At 39.6% G+C, this 25,440-nt stretch overlaps 3 protein-coding genes across 6 annotated transcripts in view; 2 read left to right on the top strand and 1 right to left on the bottom strand.

Moving 5' to 3' along the window:
• The window catches only part of ALDH1L2 (aldehyde dehydrogenase 1 family member L2), a 35,548-nt gene extending 22,013 nt beyond the window's left edge, over window positions 1-13,535 (top strand). For both annotated transcript variants that reach the window (XM_086887186.1, XM_086887185.1), the window contains exons 9-23: window positions 480-571; window positions 1,401-1,548; window positions 1,825-1,944; window positions 3,183-3,310; window positions 5,735-5,885; window positions 6,593-6,663; window positions 6,768-6,873; window positions 7,238-7,325; window positions 8,018-8,111; window positions 8,379-8,475; window positions 8,943-9,041; window positions 9,785-9,950; window positions 10,532-10,637; window positions 11,585-11,784; window positions 12,756-13,535. In XM_086887186.1, the coding sequence (XP_086743312.1) occupies window positions 480-571; window positions 1,401-1,548; window positions 1,825-1,944; window positions 3,183-3,310; window positions 5,735-5,885; window positions 6,593-6,663; window positions 6,768-6,873; window positions 7,238-7,325; window positions 8,018-8,111; window positions 8,379-8,475; window positions 8,943-9,041; window positions 9,785-9,950; window positions 10,532-10,637; window positions 11,585-11,784; window positions 12,756-12,811 (1,722 nt within the window). In that variant the 3' untranslated portion in view covers window positions 12,812-13,535. The remainder of the gene's footprint in view (window positions 1-479; window positions 572-1,400; window positions 1,549-1,824; window positions 1,945-3,182; window positions 3,311-5,734; window positions 5,886-6,592; window positions 6,664-6,767; window positions 6,874-7,237; window positions 7,326-8,017; window positions 8,112-8,378; window positions 8,476-8,942; window positions 9,042-9,784; window positions 9,951-10,531; window positions 10,638-11,584; window positions 11,785-12,755) is intronic.
• Window positions 13,536-13,983: 448 nt separating this feature from the next.
• On the bottom strand, window positions 13,984-21,105 carry NOPCHAP1 (NOP protein chaperone 1). The gene is made up of 4 exons (XM_086887199.1): window positions 18,597-21,105; window positions 17,759-17,845; window positions 16,588-16,724; window positions 13,984-15,230 (listed from the first exon to the last, which is right to left on the bottom strand). Exons 1-4 carry the CDS (start codon window positions 18,958-18,960, stop codon window positions 15,045-15,047), a joined length of 774 nt encoding a protein of 257 aa, XP_086743325.1. The 5' UTR covers window positions 18,961-21,105; the 3' UTR covers window positions 13,984-15,044.
• A 323-nt stretch (window positions 21,106-21,428) lies between these two features.
• The window catches only part of SLC41A2 (solute carrier family 41 member 2), a 44,383-nt gene continuing 40,371 nt past the window's right edge, over window positions 21,429-25,440 (top strand). Inside the window, exons 1-3 of one of the 3 annotated variants that reach the window (XM_086887192.1) lie at window positions 21,622-21,733; window positions 22,298-22,453; window positions 23,987-24,164. The gene's annotated coding sequence lies outside the window, so the exon portion shown is untranslated. Of the gene's footprint in view, window positions 21,734-22,297; window positions 22,454-23,986; window positions 24,165-25,440 lie in introns of all 3 variants that reach the window. The other 2 variants (XM_086887191.1, XM_086887190.1) reach the window with 2 other exon arrangements.

Below are 25,440 nucleotides of genomic sequence, written 5' to 3'. Positions count from 1 at the left end.
TATTACATTACCAGTTATTTAACTGTTTATTTCTACATCTTATGCATGCAGCTTAAACTACTTCTCAGCTTTGGCCAGGTGCCTGAAATGCCATCAATCCATTCATAAACTGCCCCAGGCCATCCTTGCCTATACTGATGACACATTCCATCATGCAATGGGAACTTATTATTTGGAGGATAAAAAAATCTTTAAAAAATGGGTCTGAAAATTTTTAGCATTGCACCATTCAGGTTTCTTGCCTGAGTAAAATTACCATGGACAAAATAGTATATTTTGATCATCTAATTATGAAACTGAAAAATTTCTTGTCCGATATCATGTCTCTAGGCTGTTTTAGACCTTCATAAAATAACTTCATGTTTTAGAAACCTTTGAAATAAGACATGTTGTAGGCACAGATACCATAGAAAATACAATTCGATAAATACTTTCTGCTATTATTCACTATTTCCTCTGTTATTGTTATGTATTATTAGGCTATTTGGAAGGGCATTTTAAGTAATGTTGCTGTGATTGAGGATTCCACAGACTTCTTCAAATCTGGAGCATCCTCTATGCATGTTGTCAGGTGAGAACATTCAAAATAACAAACATGTAAAGCCAAAGTTAATGAAAAAAATTTGTCATGGTGTCTTTAAATCAGTAGTGTTAAAAAATAATCCCTCTGTGTTTTCCAATATTCTTACTATTCCCTTTCTTACCAGCACAGTTAAAACATGTACAGTTCTTCTCACAAAGTTATGAGATATTGATGTAATCCTGCTCTTTCTACTGAAGGAAAATTCCCCTTAGCCTCAGGAACATCATCCCCAGGGGGGATTGGTGATGCCCAAACCTGTCTGCATGCCGCCACAGGTATCTCCAGACCAGGGGACTGACTGGGAACATGAGCAAAGAACTCCCCCAGAGGGAAAGAGAAACCTTTCACAGAAAGAATTGAGCCCATGCTTAAAGATGCACTGAGTTTATCATTACTTGGGTTTGCCTTCTTTTTGCAATACAGACCATGATATAAAACCAGCAATTTTTAAACAAACTGATTATTGTGCTGATTACTTACCAATCTCAATGTCTTCCATATATTGATTGGAGTAGTCCCAAATACTACTTTCTAATGGCATATCAATATCTTCTTGTAATTGTTTTTCAAAAGTTTACCTAAGAGTATTCCAGAAGCGACATTTTCTTTTTCATAACATCTACAATTAAATCAACAGATTTCAAGAAAATGGATAACTTCTATGCCCTTCTCAGAGAAACACACACAGAGACACACATATATTTACATGCATACAACCTGAGGCCCAGTTTTGATCCCTCTTGACCTTCTTATGATTCAGTTATCTGGAGAATTCTTTCATTTTTAATTCAAGTTATTCCTTCTTCCAAACCTTTAGAATGCTCGAAGAGATCAAACAGAAGCATAGTGGACTTCAGCTACAGAATGAAGATGTGTATATGGCCACTAAGTTTGCAGACTTTATTCAGATGGCTGTCAGAAAACTCAGAGGAGAAGACAAAGAGGAAGAGTTAGTCATTGATTATGTAAGACCTTTTATTTTGCACTTACTGCTTAGTCTTTCTTGGGTTTTAGAGGCGGGCAGACAATGCATTCAATTATACTGCTTGAAGCAGTAGGAAAGCAAAGAACTACTTGGTTATACAAACTTCTGTATATTTCCATTACATTTTACTTCTAACAGCCACATATACAGGCTAAAATGTGTCTGGATATTGGCTGCAGATATCAAATGCTTCTTCAGGTACATTAAACTATTAATTATTATAAATTTAAAATAATTTGTTGTTTGTTTCACCCAGGTTTCAAAAAACATGAACAACATGACTGTGAATATGCCATACCAATGTTTCATTAATGGGAAATTTATAAATTCTGATGATGGAAAAACATATGACACTATAAATCCAGCAGATGGATCAGTAAGTAATTTCTAAATAGGATTGATACCAGTTTATTTCATTGGTTTTGCCTACTAAAAAATCTCAAACATTACTCAAATATTGCTGATTTTTCAACAATACACTAAATTGGACAATACCTAGAAATAATTTTAATTTTCAATTTACTTCACATTTTGTGTATTCTACAATTTTTTCTATTTGAGTCAAGCTGCAAAGCAAAAATAACCTACTTCTGCTTCAATTATTATATCACTTTTCACACCCAGCTGAATATTTTACCCTGATTTCATTCTTGTTTAGCTTTGCAAACAGAAGCTGCTGAAGTTTATTTGCTAAAGAAGTGTTTCTTTTAAGATATTTGGTGTATTTTCTGTCAGTAATTAATTTCACTTTTTTTTTACTTTTTTATAAATATGATACCTTAGGGTCATTTGACATTAAAACATCCCTTTAAATTCCCAGTACAAAAAATAACTTTTCAGTAAGAAAATGCATACTGTTGCACTTCAGCCCTGAACTACCCAATATTGGTTGAGCAACTCGTAAGTGTGAATTATAAATAAGTGATTTTGATGTCCATGTAGTTGCCATTTAATCAAAAATAAAATTAAAAATAAAATAAAACAACAACAACAACAATAATAATAATAATAATAATTTTATATATATATATAATAAAATAAGTTTGCTGGGATCAATGACACAAATTTCATTATCATCAGAAGTCAGACTCCGATACTTTTCCTGAAACTCATCATAGAATGGAACAAAAGTCGTAACAATTTTGTATGAGGATTTACAATGTGTGTATTTATAGAACACAATCATCTTAAAATACTGTGTGTTTGTGGTGGTTTAAGATAACAGAATCTCCATTTCTTAAGAATGGAACAAGTTAATGGAACTTGTTTTAGCATGTTTAGATATTAGATTATGATACCACATATGAAGACTTCCAGCTTCCATAATATCACATTGGTTTCACATATGGAAAGAGAGTGTCAGATCCAGTGGGACAATGCAATTTGCTTTGAAGAAGAAGAAAGCTTGAAGCATCTGAGTCCCTGCAGTGTCCTCCAAATTCTGCCACCTCAGTTGTAATCTGAACTTCTTGCAGCCTTGGGCTCACCCACAACAGTCGCCACAGATGAGGATATTAAGCATTTGCTTATACCCATTCTTGAAGTTTGGGAGGAAGGAGTAACTCTGCATCCCAATGGTTCTTCTTGAGCTAACACAATGCTACCTTTGCACAGGTAATAGCCAGTGTTTCTTCTGCCTCACTGGCTGATGTTGACAAGGCAGTGGCAGCAGCCAAGGAGGCATTTGAGGATGGTGAATGGGGAAGGATGAATGCAAGGGAAAGAGGGCGACTCATGTACAGGTATGTACAAGACAGCTTGCATTTGTTTCATTTTCTCAGATCTTGTTCTGTTTTGCTGAAGAATAGTTGTAAATGTTTCCTGAATGCGATGGATGCTCCTAATCCCACAGTCAGAGGCTCCAGACCAGTCAACTTTTCATCCCCATTCACAATTGATTTACTTCAGTGTACCAGCCGCAGGTCTAAGCTGGCCAAATTTCTTGTGGCAGAGAAGAATCTTGTGGTCTCTCACTGCCACCATTCTTTCATTATTATTTATGAATGAAAGCAAAGAATTTGAGGAAAATATATTTTAAGTACTTGATGTCTTCATTTAAACTATATGAGTTTTGTTACAAGGATTGAGAATTCCCTTGTAAATCCCCATCCTTCCATATAAATGAGGCTAAGCTTTAAAAACAGTCTCCCTGAGTTAGGTAGGCAGAGATTTGTCCTTGCTAAGCCTGCCTGTATGTGCATTCTGTACAGTAAACATACAGCTACAGTATGCCACTAATTGTGAAGTAGACTGCAACTGATGCTCAATTTTCCCAGGATCACAGGCCAGCATCTGGCTAAAGACCCACTGTGGAAATGTGTTATGGTCTGCAGTGGATAAATTGTGCAGAAATTCTCTAAGCTCATTCCAACATTTACACTTTTATCTCTTTTTTTTATCTGTATCACTGCATCTAGTTAATGCCTGGTTCTTATTTTTGGCTGTGTTGCTATTGGTTCAGAACATAAGCAGAGGTTTTGCTGAATTAATGGTATTTTAATGCTGAGGTTTGATTATTGAAGGGGAAGGGGTATCTTAAAAAGATGGTAATACTGATTAGATAGTGTGAGCATGATACTGGAGGCAGCTAATAAAACCTCATTTATTAGAGATTCCCCATATGCAGTATGATACTTCTCACAAGCACAGGGAGAAGAGTTTTTCAAACTTCAGGTGACTAGAAGCATCACAGCTTCCCTACACAGAGAGCCTCTTGTGTGGGCTATATTAAAACCTTTTGTTGCTTTTTCAGGTCTAAACATGCAAGTTAATGAGTAGACACGAATAAAGAAGCTACTTTTTCAGGTTGCTACTCCCGAAAAAATGCCACATTTTACAAGACAATGCAGGAATCTTAGCAAAAAAGAATGAAAGCAAAGCCAAAAATTCTGATTATCTTATAAAGTATGTGACCAGGCCATGAAAAAAGGCCTGCAGGACTCTTACACAGTTAGTAGTCTTCACAAGAGAAAATGGGCAAGTCAGAACTGAACATTAAATACACCTGGTCACTTAAGTTTTTCATAAGTGTGTACATATTCAAAGCATGCATAAACTTGTGTTTAATTTGTATCAGGAGTGCTTGAGAGACAGAGTTAACTCTGCCCTAAATAGAAAATTTTAAGGTGTGAAAACTCCTGCTCTGTTTTACACTTGGAAGATTTGCAATAGCTATATTGGGTATATGGAAAATACAGTTCCCCTACACCACGTAGGTAATCCCTGGATTAAAAGCTTTGCTTAGGGAACTCATTCTCTAGGATAAAACGCCAGAGTGTTTAAATTGCAAACCATTCCTTGTGGATAAAAGCCTCTCTACATCACCTTAATTGAAATAAGGCCCCTTCTTCTCTGGCCTCTGTTCAAACTGAAGATTTTGAGTGCTGAGCCAGAGTGCCATTAAAGCTCTGCTGCTTTGTCTCAAGGAATCATTAATAGAAGATATTAAGCACACTTTAAATGGAATCTTCTCCTTTGTCCCTGACATGCCCAAATCCATTCTCTTGCACAACACTGCCAATGCCCTGACCTGTAGCTGGGTCTCCAAGATACACTTAAAGGTATTAAAGAACATTTTCCCACATCTCTGCAAATGCTTTAAATGGCCAGAATTTACATAGTGGAAAAATTTCACAGGTTTCACACCCAGTTTTGAATACTTCTTTACAGGATCTCGAATGTACTTTTCAAGCTCTTAAAATCAATGGGAGCATTGATTCTGAGTACCAAATCATAGAAGGAAGCTGAAGAAAAACAAAAATGCATGTGAGACAATGCAAAGGACTGAATGTGAAAATTTATTGATGCAAACAGACTTGAACAAGGGAACACTAAACTAACAGCAGTGCCTCATAAGTACGGGTATCAATCTGTGCAGATGTATTTTTGAGACGCTTTGACAATTGTTATCAACTTACTACAATCTTACTTACACCTCTTGTGAGTTTGCACAGTTCATGTCTTCATTCAATCTCTGATACAGCCAGTGTGAAGACATTTGCAGACTAATGGGAAATTGTTCATGTTAGGGAGCAGTGGCTCTACCTCCGAATTTAGTGGGAATGCTATTTTGATTATGCTTCTTTGCCACACTTAATATAATTTTAGGCTGTCAATGGTTACATGTCATTTCCCTTTGACGTGGATTTTTAACCTTTTTTTAAAAGACTTGCAGACCTGATGGAAGAACACCAAGAAGAGTTAGCAACAATAGAGTCTATTGACTCAGGAGCTGTCTACACTTTAGCTCTGAAGACTCATATTGGAATGTCTGTGCAAACATTCAGATACTTTGCTGGATGGTGTGACAAAATTCAGGCAAGTGAATGTGTAAAAGAAATGATCAATGGCAGCGCTTCTCCACACTTCTTTCTTGTTGTTATTCTTCTGAAACAGCGCCAAAAAGGAAAAAGTAACTGAGGAATCAAAAACTAAATCAAAATCAGATTTTTAACTAGAATGGGTCTCCCTGTCAATACAAAAGGATACTCCACCTCCAGCTGGAGAATAAGGATTTAGAATGTGGTTCTAAATAGCTAAGAAATCAGCTGAGGTGACACAGTGGATATATTTGCTTGGTTAGCTCTTGATTATTCATGGGACAGAATGTCAGAATGTCACTGTGCTCATCATGCAGGTAAGTGCAGAGGCTCGTGCTTTGCTACTGACCAAGGCTGGTGAGTTTGCTTGATGGCCACACATTAAAGAGTATTGCCTCCAGTATCTTTAAGACCAATGAAGAATATAATCCAGCTTTTTATTGTTCATCAGACCCTCGCTTTATGTTCTCCCACACTTTTTTTATCCATGCTGCTATTTCATCCAGCTGACAATCAGGACTTGATTACAATATCCACAGTAGGGAATCATACATTGGAAGCATCTGCGCCTCTTTCCCTGATGCAAAAATGCTTGTGGTTTTAAAGCATATTCTGTAGCTTTCTGAAACATACTTACATGGCAAGTATATTTGTAATAAAAATTATAAGTCAGGATGAAGATTTTTCTCTCCTCTGTCTTTTTAGGGTGCTACAATTCCAATTAACCAGGCCCGGCCAAACCATAATCTAACATTCACCAAGAAAGAGCCAATTGGGTGAGTATCACTTTTTCTTCTTAGTGACAACCTTGACATGCAGAAAAGCCATTGAAAAGCTGATATCAAATATGTAATCTTTCCCTGTTTTTCCTTACTTGAAGTGTCTGTGCAATTATTATCCCCTGGAATTACCCACTGATGATGCTTGCATGGAAGAGCGCAGCGTGCTTGGCTGCAGGCAACACCCTCGTACTCAAACCAGCTCAGGTGAGAGCAAGAAGAAATATGCAGCTGGCCCAGATGCCCCTGTTCAGGCAAAACAACTTAGGCAATATAGCAGATTTCACCCCTAGGCTGATCTGTCAAAGATTGACTGTGTCATATATTTGAAAGAGCTTTTGCAGTAATACAAACTGCTGTGGTGGTACAAAGTATTGATTGACTCCAATTCTGCTCCAGTGCTAATCTCATTTTCAAGAATTAATTATTTTCACAAGAAGCCATTACTTCTAATTTGCCAATGCTGTAAGAAAGTGAATATTGTATCAAAACTATAATGTATTGAATGTAAAAGGCATCATCATGTTATTTTGATTAAAATAGGAGACCTAATCTAAATGTTTCTGCTTAGGTCACACCTCTGACTTCCTTGAAGTTTGCGGAACTCTCAGCTAAAGCTGGATTTCCCAAGGGTGTTATAAATATTCTTCCTGGTTCAGGTAGGTAAAAACTTCAACTCATCATTTTTCTAGGAGAGGTCATGCTAAAACTGGTGAACTTCTTCACATTTGTGAAGATCTATTACATAGGTATGTTCATAGGTACTAGGCTTGCATATTTTCATGCAGTTATTCCACATGTTTGTGGAAGAGAGTTGGAAAAATCTGGCTTTAGTTAGTTGTAGGAGCTGTCAGCCCACACCCTTTACAAGTTCCCACAATTGACACAAACATTCTGGAAAAGAATGTGTTGAAGAGAAACATGTTTCACTTGATTATAAAGCTTCATTTTTTTTTCTCCTAATTTTATCAGATATGATTGTGAGACCTAGAGCAAGCTGGTAAAATGCATATGCATAGTCCACACTATGTTTGTTGCTTGATGCCACGATTTTCCTCCTTCCCCTAAAGGAAGAAAGTGACAATGTAATTATATGGGGCAGGCTTGGTTACAAACTAGATTATTCCACCTACAGTGGAACATTCAGAAGCTCTTTAGTCCAGACAGATGTAAGAATTTGGAGACACTAATGAGCTCCAAATTTTTTGTAGTCATAAGAATAAAGCTGCAAATACAAATAAGGATGTGATACTATATTTGATTTGTGGTGTAGGCTCCTTCTGTGTTACAATGCTGCTGCTGGAGTAGTAAAGATTGTCTTACAATTACACTGCTTTCCTCACCCTGATAGGTGGCTTAGTGGGACAGCACCTCTCTGAACATCCAGATGTTCGCAAAGTTGGATTCACTGGTTCAACACCAACTGGTAAACAGATCATGAAGAGGTACTCTCAACAAAAGATTCATATATAAATGCTGCTTAGTCTAGTTTGAAGTGTCTTGCTAGATATATTGTGCACATAGCAGTAATGAAAAAACATAATTACATATGGTCATTTACCACTATGTAGAATTCTACAAAGTCACTACTGGACAACAGAGGTTTATACATTTTCACTAGTTATGATTCAAAGGAAATAATGGAAAAATAAATTAAAAATTTGGTTTATATGACTATTTTGGATTTATATGACTATAGTTATTTTTTACAGTGCAGCTGCTAACCTGAAGAAAGTTTCCCTTGAACTTGGTGGCAAATCACCCTTGATCATATTCAGTGACTGTGAACTTGACAGAGCTGTAAAAATGGTAATGTTACTTTGAAGTAAAATTTATTCAAAGTCTTTGTGACACATCTTCACAGTATTGCAATATTCGTCTTGACTTGCCAAAAAAAATTCCAGGGATCCTTTGCATGAAAATTTCTTTACGCCAGCAAAATTTAACTGTTCATTCTGTCCCAAAAAGACAGTACTACAAGAAATACACATTAGAAATTACAACAAAACAAAAAATAGAACTCCCTATCGCAACTATATAGTTGTTAGTTCATCAATCAATCAATCAATCAATCACCAATTATAAATCATAATAATTCAGTTTCCCTACCAGCCATATTGTGTTCAAAGTTCATAAATAAGATGTTGCACTGGGGATATCCTTTTACATAAAGCATTAAACTGATGGGGTCACAAACACTGTATGCAACCTACAAGGGAACAGAATGGGATACTGAATAAAATGCCTATAAATATTAATGTTTTTTTCCTGATCAGGGTATGGGAGCAGTCTATTTCAACAAAGGAGAAAACTGCATTGCAGCTGGCAGGCTGTTTGTGGAAGAATCAATTCATGATGAGTTTGTTAGAAAAGTGGTAAGATATTCAAGGACTAAAGTTTAAGCATATGTTTTACTGTGGCAGAAGAATCCACTAGTTTTATAGACACTTGTGTTTCTTGTTTTCAGTTGCTTAATTTCTCATTATTGCTTATGATAGTGCTGCTTCTCAGGATCCTTTTATAGGGTTAAAAGGAAGCACTGAAGGAAGATAATTGCACCAATAATGCACAGATAAGTGACAGTTAAATAGATATTATACCTTCAGTGATAGTTCATATTTGACTAGGTAAATAAGATTACAAATAATTACTGAACTCAGGTCAATGTGATTGAAGAAGGCTTCTGTAAAGTTAAAGGAATATTGGAAGCATAGCTAGAATAATAGAAAAGTTACTTAAAGGTCATTAAAAATCTAACAGTCACCATTCTGTGCTACTGGAGAATTAATTTATTTTGCTTAAGAACAGGAAATCACCGTGTTAAGTAATTTACCATTGGTAAAAAATAATATTTTATGTGTCTATCTTAATAGCAGAAGAGAATATACACATGAAGAAAGCATCAAAAACTTCCAGAAGTAATTAGAGATTATGAAACCAAAAAAACCCCAAAAAAAACAAGCCTCATTTTAAAAAGGGAAAAGGATTGTATCTAAGAATCCAGTAATTTCTTAGATGCAATCTTCATAGCACCAAAAAACTGCAGCATTCTAAATTTCTAGTCACTTTAACAATATTGCTGTGTTATGTAACTTCATTTTAATTGGGTAACCCATAGGTTGAAGAAATAAAAAAGATGAAAATTGGTGACCCACTTGACAGATCTACAGATCATGGTCCGCAAAATCACAAGGCACATTTGGAAAAGCTGCTGCAATACTGTGAAACTGGAGTAAAAGAAGGAGCCACGCTGGTGTATGGAGGAAGACAAGTACATAGACCGGGTAAAATACTTTCCAGAGGTATTTACAACTTTTACACTTTATGCAAGAGCTGTGATGATTGTCTCAGCTGTATTTTGTGGAGTTGCAGTATCATGGGAACAGTACCAGGTAAGCCCACAGAGCTTTCAAGTCTAATATTATGAGACACTGTGCAAATGAAGTACGAGATCTGTGGTGGTGCATATTCACCACTTCAGAGATCTTTATTCAGATCTTACAATCTATCTTCTTGTTGGGTAGCAAGAGAAACAGTGGCCTCTGTGACTTGCTGTAACCTTGTCTTCCTGCTGTCAGAGTACAGGGTCTTGCCCCAAGGAGTCACCTGGGCTGTGGCATGCAGACCTTCCAGCCTGGCAGGAAACAGCATGTTGTCTCTGATCAATGCAGGCCATTCTTTTACCCTTTTGCCAGCCATTTCTCTTGAAGTGCATGCACTTCCATTCATATGTCATTCATATCTATTTTCTATTTCAAGTTGCAAGTTATTTATGACCTCAAAATACGGGACAGAAATAGCCTGGACAATGGCAAATCTTTAAGCACTTTTACCATGCTCAAATGCTGCTCTATCCTCTCTCTAGGTTTCTTCATGGAACCCACTGTGTTCACAGATGTTGAAGACCATATGTATATTGCCCAGGAAGAATCCTTTGGTCCTGTGATGGTCATCTCTAAATTTAAAAATGGGTATGTGCTCCTCTGGTTACCACTAGAAACTATTTTCCCATTTTCACCCTAAGTGAAGAAGTGACAGCATACACAGTATTTTGTTAAATCTGAATACCTAGCAGTATGCAGTGAAATGTGTTAGTGAAGTTTGTGTGGTAATTGCAACAGTTTGATTAAATTATGAATTGTGTATTTTTCCCAGTGGAATTACTTATTTTTCCTGTTACAGAAGTCTGCAGTGTTGTGTATTGTGTAACACTGGCACATTACTGTTGCAAATGAAAATTCCTCTGTATATTTAGTAAACTGTCATTTCTAATATCTTTCATTCCAGATCATAAGAATTATTTAACATACAGATGAGATTAAAACCCTGCATAGAAACTTCACATAATTATTTCCACCAGGTTTCATCTTCTGCAGTTTGATAATAAAGTTAAGAACCAGCCATGTAAATAACCCTTCACATCCATAAATTCTATAGTCTTAAGAGACTGTATTGAATCTTTTTAAAGTTTTAAACTACTATTGATTTTTGAAGCTGTATGGAAATGAGATGCAGATAGAAAATAGCACTTTGGAAATGGCCTGAAATTTGTGTCTTGATAGCTGTTTAAATTCCAGCTTTTATTCTGCAGTAATTTGTAAAGCTGGACAAAATTTTAGCAAACTGATTCATCATCTGAGTTGTACAGTAGCAACATTTCCCATGGCATTTCTCAGTGTAGATATTAACCTCTGAAATGTGAGGTTATGAGCTTTGCAAGCTGGAAGCAAGGGTGTAAGTTTCTGTGGATCTGCCAGATTGAGACACAAATTTGTCCTTAATAAGGCATCCTTAAAAAATCTCACTCTAGAAGAAAGGCCATGTGAAAAGTTGCTTCAATGACAATGAAGGTGGGAGGTTGCTAACACTTGTTTAATTTACCTAGTTGTAAAAGTTAAATAATTTCTTTCCCCCATAGGGACATCGATGGAGTATTGCGACGGGCAAATGCCACAGAATATGGCTTAGCTTCAGGAGTTTTCACAAAAGACATAAACAAAGCTCTCTACATCAGTGAAAAACTAGAAGCTGGGACAGTTTTTATTAACACGTACAACAAAACTGATGTGGCAGCACCATTTGGTGGATTTAAGCTGTCTGGCTTTGGGAAAGATTTAGGTAAGTTGTCTCCTTCCCTCATTTCTTGTCTAAGAGTCCTAATCAATGAAATAAATACTGTCTGGGTACAGTGTATCTAGTAAAAAATGAGCTACTTCCTGCATCTCCTACATTCCTCCAATTACAGTAATCCAATTCCTCTCCTTCCCTAAATATTCCCACTTAATTCCTCCCATTCAGCTTTTCCTGTACATTTGCTGAGTAACACATAATATTCTTCTCAAACTGCTCTGAAAGCAGACAAATAAATTACAGCTTGTCCAGAGCTCTGTACAGGCTACAAAAGGCTGTCAAGTAAAAATGGTATTGGCTGAAATATTCTTTCCCTCAGAGGGAATGCTAATTAAGGTTTCTTCTCTAAGTAAGAGCATGGGAAACTTTTTTATACCTTAAAATGTCACCAAAATTTGCCAACAGCCATAGAGGAAAATGCATAAAAAAATATTTTCTTTTTAAAAGAATTTTTTAGAAAAGTGAAGTCACTCTGTCTAAAAAGCTTCACAAGTTTGGGCAGATCAAGCTTCATGGCAGAGAAAAAAAGGAAAACCAAATTTTATTCACACAATAGATTTTTTTCTTTTGAAAGCTGCAAAGACATTTCCTGAAACCAAAATGAGTGATGGTGTCAAGGAAAAAAAGATTCCTGATTTTCACACAGCTTTTCTACCTATGACCTTTAATAGAGGAGAAGCAAAGTTCATAAATTCAGCTATGGGCCCCCAGTGGCCATCTAAGGACTGCTGCTGCTTGGGGAGCTGCTTATTAAATTCCAGTTCCTTTTTCTTACACATCTGTTGGGTCTGGCCTCTTGTCAAACCAGTTCTGTAAATCACAGTGGGAAGGTAATTAGTTTTCATTGTTCCTTAAGGACTCAAATATTGGCTAGAGCGTTTCAAATTTTTTCTTAATAGTTATGTTCTGACAAAATTAATTTAGCTGCTGTTTAACAGTTCAATATTGTGCTTGTACAGGTGAAGAAGCTCTTCATGAATATCTCAGAACCAAAGCCATCACTGTGGAATATTAAAGTAGCAGCTTCACTTGAGAAATAGACTTTCAGCAGAGTTTGAATCTTGATGACTACAGGAAGCACTTGATACCACACCTAGGATATGCCGTCTGCAGTGCTACAACCAAAAAAACATAACAAAATACTCATTCTATGGATAAGTTTCTATAAATTAGGTCTAAATTTTAGTCTGATAGACAATGGCTTTTGGAAATCACCCTGAAGTTATTCAAATTATGTAGCAGCAACAGTTAGTAGCACAATTTCCCCCTAATCCCCCTCCCCAAGAATATGGTTCAGTTTCTTTTTTTTAAATAGAACTGAAGAATAAGTTCTCACATACCTACTTCATATTTCTGTTACATGTTTACATGATCATTTTAAATCCTTAGTTATTAGTCTTCTAAAGCTGAACTAAAATATACTGATGATGCCATTTTTGCTATAAACCAGTTCAGGTTTTATGGTAGCAATTAAACACTCTGCTCTGGTGACTTTTCAGCAGTACAGAAAACCTTTGTGCCATAAGAAGTAAATCAATGCAAGGAAGTGCACTTACTATGATCTTTGTATAGTAATACAGAGTTCAATATTGGTGTTAAACTATGCATATCAAGCTAAAGTTACTGAAAATATTTTCTACCTTTTTGTTGATACAGAATGTGTGATCTGCCTGCAATTTGAAAGGTGGTTACATGAATGGATTAAAATCACATTTTGTGTCTGTGCACATGGACTGTAATCACTGTTTCGTACTGCATGATTATTACTTTGTATTTCACTTTTGGGTTCTTTTTAAATCTGTGGGAAAATCATTTGTAAAATGACCAAGGTCAGATGTTGGCTTTCAAACTTTTTTCAGGTTGGAAGAAATTTTCTTTACATTGAGACCTTATTTAACTAAGCCTGTTAAGACTCCTTGCTCTTTGAATGCAAAAACACCCAAAGCTTTGACTATCTGTGGGCTGCTATTAAAGGTAGCAGTCTGATTCTTCGATCCCCATCCTTCCACTTCACTAAAATATTCCATGGTTTAATCAGTAAATCATGTCTCCATCCTACATTTAGGCCACATTGTAAAAGAAAGACCAGAATCCTTGTTATTTCTTACCACAAATACTACAGAAACAGGTATTAAAACTAGAACTTTATGCACAGGATTCAAAATAAATTCTAAAAATAACTGCAGGTTTCAAGTTCATGACATTAAGTTTAATATTTGAGCAAATACAGTATAGAAAATTTTACTTTAATGGTGTAGAAAATACAAAGTTCCTTTAAGAAACAATGATACCCAGGAGCATGACAGATACTTCTGAAATGCAAACTGATTTATGAAGTAAATGTAATGGCCCATACCATTGTATTTGATCAATCTGAGGTAAGTATGAATGGGACACACTTTCATTGACTCTGGTTTCACAATTGTATCAAGCCTATTTAAATACAGGCCAGCTGAAAATTCACCTTTACATCCTTCTGTCAGTGACAGCTGTTAACAAACAGAGATCATAAACATTGAAGGGAAATTGGGGGATGAAAAGTCTAGCTTAAAGCTATCATAACACCCGAGAGGCAGCCTTGATGCTTTGAGTATGGAGGGTGTTTGCACCACAGCCACACACATTTCCCACATGGGCCTGTAACCTTCCTATGCTGGTGTGGAGCTCAGTGCAGGCACACAGGGTAAGTAACCCTTTGCTGAACTCTCTGGTCATGGCTGTCCTTACCCAGGCTCAGCCACAGCTCCGGTGTTCAGCAGTCACCACCATGAATGCAATGCAGGCATACCTCTGAGCTATTAAAGATCATGTTTAATATTGAAGAGAGTCCATAAACTCTTCACAGGACATGGAATATAAAAACAAAGCTTTCTTCCTAGTTAACTCTTTCTTGCCCTTGAATAAAAACCTTCTATCTTCCTATAAAAAAAGGTCTTTCTTCAACAAAGCAATAGAACAATAATTTTTAACTTTCAAGTACCCCTTACTCAAGCTGTTTTCTTGGTGTAATCTACTATGAAGTGCATTTCCCTGTTATTTGATGAATCAAATCACACTTAATTCTTCTGAAATCCAGCTTTCCCCGGTCATGAGTGGATCCTGAAATCTCCACCATGTAAACTATAGCATTTCACAGGATCCTGAGAGACACTACATTGGGAAACAAAGTGGTTTTCAGGGCCAACTCTTCAAAGCAAGAAAACATGATTTGGTTGGTTTGGGGTTTTTTTAAGTAAAATAAAATAGATTTACTCATTTTCTTTGCTGTCCAAAATTTCTATTTTGCCCTTTTCTCCCTTTTGTTTAGGAAACTTAATGTTGTCTACTGTCACTTCATCAGTTACAGAGTCATCTTCATCAGATTCTGAGTCATCTTCTGAAGTCAGCAACTCTTCATCTGTATCAGAATCACTCAGCTCAACTACAGCCACATTCTGAAAAAAAAAAAAAAAAATCTTGGTTAACACATATATTATATATATATATATATATATATATATATATATATATATATACACACACACACACTACAGCACTTCTATCACTGGAGTAAAACATAAGGCAAATATATTAAACAGCATACAACCATAAGAAAACCACTATCATAATAAAAAAGACTTTTGGGTTTTTCTAGGATTATGATGAATATCATGAAGTTTCCTTAATATTCAAATTGAAATTTATATTGGTCTATACCAAATCTAAGGCCATATTTATACCATTATCAAAGAAAGAACTGAGTCAACAGCTGAACTCAGATTGTCTAAATCAGGCATTTAAAGTGATAAGCAGCAGGCATCAAAACCACTTTTCAATTAAAAATTCAAATGAAATAATTTACTGCATAAGGTGTCAACAAATACACAAACATAAACATATGTAGGTGCGCATATATATATAAAATAATATATATATTTTAAAAAAATAGTTCAGATTTTATAATGTAATAATATTCAGGGCACTATAACTACTCTAAAACAGCAAGCAGTTTAAACCAACAGGATATTTTTTAAGGGATCTCAGATACATATATATATATATGAGGTATTTTTTAGAGGATCTCATATATCCATATAAGTGATCTCATATATATATATATATATATATATGAGGCATTTTTTAAAGGATCTCATATATCCATATACAGAGCCATAATCATAATTTCTGCTTAGCCAGAAGTCATTTGGCTGGGTCATGCATATATATATCACCTTCATAATAAAGTTTTCTTATATAAGCATGTGGCTGCAGCACTTCAGTTAAAACCAGAAAAAAAAATATATATGTGACTGCAAATAAATAGACAAATACCAGTAACAAAGGATCACAAGAACACTAACTTTTCTAAACCCAAGATCTAGTCATTCCTAAAAATATGAACAGAGCAGAGTTGAAAGCCAGTTATTACTCTTACACTAAGCTTTCTGTTATTCCTTATTAGGCCTTATATTGTTCAGTTTCTAAACCAAATCACCCAGGAGACATTTAAAATAAAATTTGTGACTTCTGATACAGAGCTGTCATTTCAAAAGCATGTCTTATTCTGTTCTTAAACTACTTCATCCCCAGTGATTAAATTCTGCAAATATGAAAACCAAGGTGTAAATTTCAACCAAATAAGCATGTTCATTATATCTATTTTTGAATTAGCAGATCAAAGACTATGGTAAAGACTTCACAGAAAATGGTAAACACTTCACTTTATCTATCATATTACTCATTCTAAGATCAGAGAGTTATTTTAATTCCATCTAGAGTTATGTTAAAATAAAAAAAAATATATATATTTACCATTTCTATAACTTTTTCTGTTTCACTGTCTAGATGTTCAATATCAAACTGATGAGCAGGTGCTGTTACCATTTTTCTTTTGAGCTCATCATTTGCCTGGGCCATCTGTGGTAAAAAGCTCTGTACTCGGTCCAAAACTGAAAAGAAACAAATATCACATATATTATATATATACATATAGATAAAGAGATGCTCATTAGTGTTCACACCTCAGAAATGAGCCTTTAAACAGATACTGCTTCAACTCTGATTTCCAGCTGTCTACAATAATTAAGTATAGACTGAAGGTCTCAAAGAAGATGGAAAAATTAGTTGTAGCAGATGTCATGATAGACTAATGAAAGGTCAATATAACTAACAAAAGAAACTGAAATTAAGATGGTGGGAGAGAGATGGAAGCTCCAGGTTGAAGTATAAAGCACTTATCCTCTACAGCTCAGTGGGACTTCACAGGAATTTTAAGGTAATCAATGGAATGAAGAGAATCACACTCATATCCTTTCCATGGAGGAAGACAATATTTTCACCTCCAGAATTTCTTCAAATAAACTGCCCCACACATGCAGATGAGCCAAACACTGGTTTCTTTCTTTAAGAAGAGGTACTATTCCAGGTCAGCTCCACAGAAGTCCAACAGTAACAATCTACCTTTGAAATACTGTCATCTTTGTCAACTTAAATCCAACAAAGAATTTGATGTAACAATCTTTTTAAAGTTCAACTCAAACACAAAACAAAAAATGAAATAATTTGACAGGAATCCTTTTAAAATTAAATGCCTTCATACAACTAATATATCATACAGAGAAGTTATCACACAGAGAAGTTAATTCTAAAAAGAGATAAGAGGCCCAAGCAACAACTCCCTACTAGGAAAGAACAATCTGTCCCTAAAACTTCGAGCTGTAATGCCTCACATTGCAAAATCTAATTTTGCAGCAGCAGATTTACTTGGCTCACCAGTGGGACATGGAACTGTAATGGGAGGAGGACCTTCCACCTGTAGAAACTGAACACAAAAGCTTCTCCCCCTACCTTTTCAAGGAAAGTACTGAAGCCAAAGTTGTGTCACAAATAGTTACGTACTATTACCTATAGTTACCTATAGTTACTGTCACAGTAGTTACCTACTACTCGACACGGTTCCAGAGACAAGCTCCTCATTACTTACCATCACTCCTTGGCACCTTAACCGTCTGTAAAGTTGTGGCCTTCTTGCTGCTACACTTGGAATTAATCAGCAAAATGTCTTCCAGGCCTGCAAACAAACAAACGAGTATCGAAGTGCTTAAGCTGTCAAGTTCTCCGTAATTGTCATCTGCTTTTGCTGCTCTTGGGAGAAATACTGAGCTGCAGGGGTCAGGGGTCTCACCCTGCACGTCAGTATTCACACACTCCTCAAGTTTAAGCTAAAGTTCCTTAAGCTGTTTTTGAGCCAGAGATTGATTAAGCGAGAGTCATAACGCACAGAAAAGCCTCTAATACCCCACAGCAAGGCATGGTGAGGTGGGAGCCGAGGCGTGGCACTCGCACTGATTTAAATCCCGGTGCCAATGCCCTCCGCTAACAGTGGGCAGCAGCAGGAGCGCCGTAAAACCCAAACCGTGTCGGCCAATTCGGCACCAATTATCCTCATTAATCCTTATGACCGCCAACGCAGCCATCCGCCTGGTATCGTTAATTAAAGCGAAGCGTTCTGTCCTTTTCACTCTTCTCTTTGATCTCGTAAAAACGTCGTTACGACTGCCCATAGTTAAACGTGGATTTCCCCGCTTATTTACTTCGCATTACCTCTCCCCGGGAAAGCAGCTCTTCAATACAGGTACGATCTGTATTGATGCGACCACGAGTGGGTCACCAGCAGCCCGGCGGCCCGACGAGCACCTCCTTCGGGCTGCCTGGCCTGGCCTGGCCGAGCCGAGCCGAGCCGGACTCACCTGGCCGGTGCCGGACTCACTCACCTGGCCGGTGCCGGGCTCACTCACCTGGCCGGTGCCGGACTCACTCACCTGGCCGGTGCCGGACGTCCAGCAGCTCCCGGGAAGCCGCGGGCCCCGCCATGCGCCAGCCCTCACGGTAGTGGAGCGGCCCGCGCGCTCGGCGGCTGCGCGCCCCCTGCCGGGCGGGAGGACCGCGGGCACTGCCGCCCGCCCCCGTGTGGGCCAGCGGGGCCGGCGCGCCGCGGAGATCGTCCTGGATCGGTTCGGACCTTCCGAAACACAACAAGGGCAAACGCACGGAGGCCAGCCGTGTTGTCCTGCTCATCTGCTCATCCTGGTGAGGCACATCTAGAGTGCTCTGTCCAGTTCTGCGCTCCTCAGGACGACAGGGACATGGAGGTCCCGGAGCAGGTCCAGCAGAGGCGACAACCATGATCAAAGAACTGAAACATCTCTGTAAGAGGAAAGGCTGAGGGAGCTGGAGGCCTGTTTAGCCCCGAGAAGAGATGACTGAGAGGAGATCTCGTCAATGTACGTAAATTTGTAAAGAGAGGGTGACAAGAGGATAGAGCCAGGCTCTTCGTGGTGGTGCCAAGCAACAGGACAAGAGGCAGAAAATGATGCACAGGGAAGTTCCACCTGAAGCTGAGGAAGAACTTCTTTACTGTGCAGTTGACCACACACTGGAACAGGTTGTGGAATCTCCTATACTGGAGATATTCAAGAACTGTAAGGACACAATTCTGTGCAAAGTGCTCAAAGACAACCCTGCCTAAGCAGGGAGGTTGGGCCAGACGATCCATTATTGTCCCTTCCAACCTGACTGATTCTGTGATTTGGCACAAAAAGTCCATCCCATCACCATGAAGTGCCATGAGTGTGTGGAACCAAACCACCAGCAGGTAACATCACTTGAACACCTGTCAGTAGCTGCTTGTCTCTCAAAACTCCCCCATTTTCATTTTCTGAATTTGGAAAATGAACTTAAAATTAAATATCAGAGCCTGAGGGAGTTTTACTCATCCTTTGGAAAAGAAACTTACACAACCACCAAGTTCAGCAGACACTGGCCAACCTGTTATTCAGGATTTGCTCTGCAGTTTCTGTCCTTATCTGTCCCTATCTGTTCTGCAGTTTCTGTCCTTTCACATTTAGACAATGTGAAAGCTGCAAAAAGAAAACTGAATTGTTCATAAGAAATAAAATGGGAAGTCCAAGATGAAAATGAGAAAAAATAGTAATCAGGTAAGTGGTGTTTATAGGCCCTCATTGCAAAGGACACAGGAAAAAACCCAACCACACAACCACCCAGATCCCAGCATCTTGGAACTAGCATGAATAAGAAGCAAACCTCTGCAAGGCCTCAAGCAAGAGGCCACCCTGCTCTTTTCCTGACAGACTGTCCCAAACAAATGCCTCTGCCACTTCCCCAGCCCACCCACAGTGCCAGGTGCATTCCACTGAATTTGCAACCTGGTTTGTACCTTTCTCCCTAAATGTGCTCCAGAATTTCCATTTCTCAGAAAAATCCCATTGCTAGCTTTAATGACTGAAAAATATTGAGGGCTGAGGTTTTTGCCTTGGGCCTCAAAAGTGAGTCTTTCTGAATTTTTACCCAACCCAAAATAACAGTGTGTGTACCTCAAACAGTATATTTCATCCATGGGTATTATGTGATTTCCATGGAGGGTGGGGCAAAATGCTGTCAAGGAATCTGTAGTAGGGAGTTACAAAGTGATTGCCCAAGATAACCAGACAAGCAATTAGAAAAGCCAGAAATAGCACCCTCAGGTGCTATTCCCAAACCTCAGGTTTACAGTCTCACCTGTTGGCAACAATGGCAGATGTAATCTTTATCTGATTTGTAGGGTAGCCCAGCTAAGTATCTATGCTGTGTAACATCTGAGCACACACAGCCATAGGGTTGCTTACTAGGGTAGGCAAGCTACAGTATCTGCAGCCCAAATTCCCAATAAATAGAGGATTGAGACCACTGAATTATTACCTCTGAGGTTTGGGCTGCTTCATTCATTTAAGGTGGTATTGACGTGAGCGTTCAAGCTGATCCTGTATGTTTCACTCTCATAGCACAGAATGTTTTGGCCCCAGTCCTGCAAATACATTTCCCCGTGCTTAAGTTTCTGCTATTCCACATATCCCCACCGCAGCTAGCTCCAGTTTATGGCAGACACTTGATGACTTGCCTGTGCTGTCTTTTTTTTCTCTCTGTAGACAGGAAAAGGTTGTAGGCTTGGCTGCTGTCACTATCATTAAATCTCTTTTCATCCTCTTTCTTCCCTCTCACTTTCCAGCTAAGACATCCTCACCAAAGTACCAAGCAACAATTGAGGAATAATATTAATACTGATAATAAATGCACAGATTTAGCCGGCTTGACTGTTTTTATAAAGTGGTGACATTAAGTGTTTTGCAAAATAGGAGTCCAGCAAGGCCTTGGTTCCATACTTAGAGGCAGCTGATGTCGGGAGAGGTACTCGCAGACTTAAACGCTCTTTTCAGGGTGTAAAGTCTAGTTCGGCAAGAACAAGAATATTCTAACATCCAAGTGCTTAAAAAAAAAAAAGGGACTCCTGAAAATGCTGCTTTTAGCCAACTGGCAGGAAAGTGCGACAATGTCCTGGTAGCTGGCAGTCAGCAGTCAGTACAAAACGGCGACTCCTGTGCTACATCGCCAGGAAAGCTTTTGCGAGTGGAAGCGATGGCACGGGCACCCCGGCGCTGCTCGGGGAGCGCCCTGGACCCCATTCCCCGGCTGCGGGGCACCAGCCGGGCGCCTGCGGGGGCAGCGAGGCGGGGCTGCAGCTTCGCCCCCGCTACGGCCGAGGGGCCGGGAGGGCGCGGCGGGAAGGGGACGCCGGCGGGTCCCGCAGCGCGGGCGGCGGGAGTCCGGCAGCGGGGGCCAGGCTGGGAGCGACCACGGGCACGGCGCCCCATCCCGTCCCACGGGCAGCGCGGGGCGGCGGCGCTCGGCTCCTCCCTCCCCCGCCCAGCGCGGCTCGCAGCGGCCGGTGGCGGCGGCTCTGCGCATCACGGGCCACATCATCGCGGGGGCCGCCCGCTTCCGCGCCTGCTCAGTGCCGGCGGCGCTCACCTAGCGCGGAGCTGTCACCGCCGCCGGGCTGCTCCCGCCCCGCCGCAGCGATGGAGCGCGACCCCGCCGCGCTGCCGGCACCGCTCTCGCCCAGGTGAGGGGAGGGCGCGGCCCGAGGGGGCGGCGCGGGGAGCGAGGGCAGCGGGGCCGGGCGGGCCGGGGACCCGCCGCCCCGGCTCGGGGGAGGCGGCGGGGGCCGCGGGCGGGAAAGTTTCCCGGTGAGTGGCGGAGCCCCCCGAGCCGGCCCGCCCCCATGCCGGGGTGCCCTGGGCTGGGGGGCACTCGGTGCCGCCCGCCTCTCGCCCCGGCCGGGGTTCCCGGGTGCCGCGGGGCTCGCCCTCCTCGTTCTGCGGGCCCCGACACTCCCGGCCGCCCTCCTCCCGCTGCCCGGCGTCGGGCGGGCTCCGCGGCTCGCCGGGCAGGCCGGTGCCCAGCGCCCGGAGCGCGGATGCTGCCGCGCGTTTGGCCGCCCGCGCCCCGGTACTTGCGCTGCTGCTCAGAGCCCCGCAGCGCGTTTCATCATGTGCGCGTAATTATGCACTGCTCCAGGTAGCCTGGACAATGAGCCTTTTCTTTGGTTTCTCTGTGCGCGCGCAAGACCTGCTTTACATTCCCAGTAGCCCCTATTCCTTGGCACTCTTTACATCCGTATGTGCAGGCAGTTCTGTTCCCACCTTTGCACCCACAAAAGTGTGCCAGACCCGGTCGCCGCAGATGCAGTGCTAGACGAGCATGGAACCTCGAGCATGGAACCTCTACCTGAACAGCGCGTGTACAGACTTCAGCGATCATCTCTTTTCTGTTAACAACCATTGTAATTAATGTCTGATGGCACATTCATTCTCTTTCCATACTTTTCTGCCAAAACATAGGAGCTTTTTGTGATTTATTCTACTTTACTTTCTACTCTCTCATTAAATCTCAGTTAACTTCCGGTTGTAGGTCTCTATTTCTTCAGTTTCAATGAATGTTATAATATCTTCCCCCAGCCCATTGTCCAGAATATAGTTGTGTGTCTTCTTCACTCACATTTATATCTGGGTTATAGAGCACAGTACAACACGTGGCTCATACAAAATAAAGTAATTGTTTAGTCTTTAGGAAGAGTCCTAACAATGTTTAGAATACATGCCTAGTTATCCTCACTTTACCAGTTTAGTAATGTGGGTAAAAAGATGAGAGCAGATAGGATGACCTGTTTTGGCAGCATTCCCTACACGTACTGCCATAAAGACATTGTGAAACTGGATCCATAAATGCTGCAGTATGCCTGGTAGACACTTTAGGAGGAAAAATATCAGCGTATCATTTTCTTCTCAAATACCTGTACGATATTATCCACAAAAACAATGGGAAGTCTGTATCCTAGTGCCTAACTTAATAAGTAATTAATCTCTCCTTGGTGGTGACAGTAGGGACAGTAATCAGGATCCCAAAGAGTAGTTAAGATTCATCTTGGTAAGTACTTACTGGTTACTTAATCTAGAGGACTACATTATCTCTTACATTTCATACTTTCCCACCTGCTTTTGATGGGCTGAAGGATGTGATTTACCTGGTATTTTTCATTATGGTATTGCATTTGGGTCATTTTACAACCACCCACATTTCACTGACTTGCTGCTGTGTTTTGGTCTCTTCTACATGAGTTGCCTTAAAAGTGCAGAGTCAAACCAAGTCTTTTTCTCACAGCTGCTTTTCTCTTCCTTGGGGCCAAAATCAAAAGCTGCCGTGTTCAGGAAGTGGAATGCAGCAGTCTCAAACTTGTCTGAAAACTGAGCCTGAGGGTGGCAGGTTTTTCAATGTCTTACTGTCAAGAAGGCATCTGGAGGTTCTTTAATCTGGTTTTTTTTTCCCCCCTCTAATTATTTGTTTCTTTTGCTGTTAATTTAACCAGAAACTACCATACAATAAACAGATTGTTAACCAGTTTACTGCATAATACTTAAAAATGGTATTTAATGGTCTTATATCTGCCTTGCAGGTAACATTTCTTAATTTTCAGTATGTTTTACAACCTTTTACACACTACACTCAATATCTGGTGTAAGTAATTTTAGCCCAGTGTACCACATTGGTTTCCGGGTTCTATGGAATGGTTAATGATAATACAGCCTGTTTACTCTCTGTAATGCTGAGGGGATATGATGTAGCTTTCCCTTCTACTGATATGCCTACTACACTAATGTAAATGATTAGCCATGGCTGCAATCAGGGTATCAGTGTGATACTGACACTTGTATGTATACACAACGCAATAGTGGAGAAGAGGCCATGCAGATCCCTGTATCACCTGTGTTCTGAACTGAGAGAATGCCCCCAAAACCTCACATTTCAATCTTTACAGGATCTCAGAATTTCTGAAGCCAGAAGGAATTGCAGGAAATTTTCTGTTCAGCCACCTCTGCTCAGTGTAGGGTCAAGAAGAACAGGTTGCTTGGAGCCATGTCCCAGTTTTGGTTTCAAACATCACCAAGGATGAAGTTTCCAGAATCTGTTTGAATCAGTGTTCAGCCACTGTCATGGTAAAATCCCCCAGCTTTTTCTTATGTTCAAATGCCATTTTCAGTGTTTCAGTTTGTGCCTGCTACCTCGCATCCTTTCAGTGAGAAGAATCTGGCCTCATCTCTGAAGACACAAAAAGAGTCTTTCATGCCAAGGAATAATCCAGCTTCATCTTTGCTTATTATGGCAAAATATTAAAGTTCAGTGTTTCGTTAACGTTTCATATTACTTTCCTGAATCCTTTTCCAAGGTTTGTTCTTGTCCTGAGAGGTATTTCTCAGACAGGCATGTTTACACAATTGTATTTTATTGTGGACTGCTTGGAAGTGCAATGTAGAGATTATTAATGCTTTGAAAGATCACCTATAAAAAAATGTTGGCAACTTTTAGGAAAAACAGGTTTTGACTGTGATGTGATTAGCTTTGGATCCCTTGAAAGCCCTAAGAATTATTTAGATAGATGTTATCTTTTGGTTTTTTAGCCAAGCTCTGAAAGAAATCAGAAATTTCCCTAGACCTAAACTTCAGTAATTATTTGTTTTAGCCTGTCATAATGTTTACTCTACAGAAATTTCATGCTTGATTCTTCCTCCTTCCCCTTTTTTCGAAGGTCTTTAAAAGGTCATGGTGATTTATTGTGTTCACGCTTTAAATGAATTGTTGGCAGTCTAATATCTATCAGATCAAATTTAGCTGTAGAATCCGGTCCCTTAATCCTGCTAATGCTAGATGTTCTTTAAACCAAGGGGAAGTATGAAAGAAGCATTTTCTTTCCCATGCTCTTGAGAACAGCATCATAGGTGTGTCTGAAACAATGTGGACAATTATTTGGGCAATAGTGAAGAGAGTTCTTTGAGCTTCTTCTTGAACAATTTAATTTTTTTGGTCGTTTCATCTTTCTCAGATGAATCAAGCCAATCAAAGGTGAAGGATGGAAAAATGTGATAATGATCAGGTGTTCAGTTTCATAGCTGAAGAACCTGAGATTTTTCTAAAGCAGCTTTGCATTTCCAAAAATTAGCATCTCTCCCAGCTTGTGGTCCTATTTTGTACAGCATTTATTTCTGCCTGTCCATCACGTATACTGTCTACATTTAGTGTTTGCATGTGCATTTTTTAAATTGCTGTGTGCATCAGTTGTATTAATTCTTATGGGTAAAATTGACTTGCTCTCTTTTGGATTGCCAACTGTCTCATTTTTCAGGAATACATCTTCAGTGAATGGTAGGGTATGTATGTATTTCTTATTTGTTTATGTTTACAGAACTGTTTGTTTATGTTTGTGTATGCTTGCAG

The sequence above is a fragment of the Cyanistes caeruleus genome, chromosome 4 (assembly GCF_971803275.1).
Source record: "Cyanistes caeruleus chromosome 4, bCyaCae1.hap1.1, whole genome shotgun sequence".
NCBI lineage: Eukaryota > Metazoa > Chordata > Aves > Passeriformes > Paridae > Cyanistes > Cyanistes caeruleus.
Note: the sequence above shows the minus strand (reverse complement) of the source record. Positions and strands in the feature narration are given on the sequence as shown.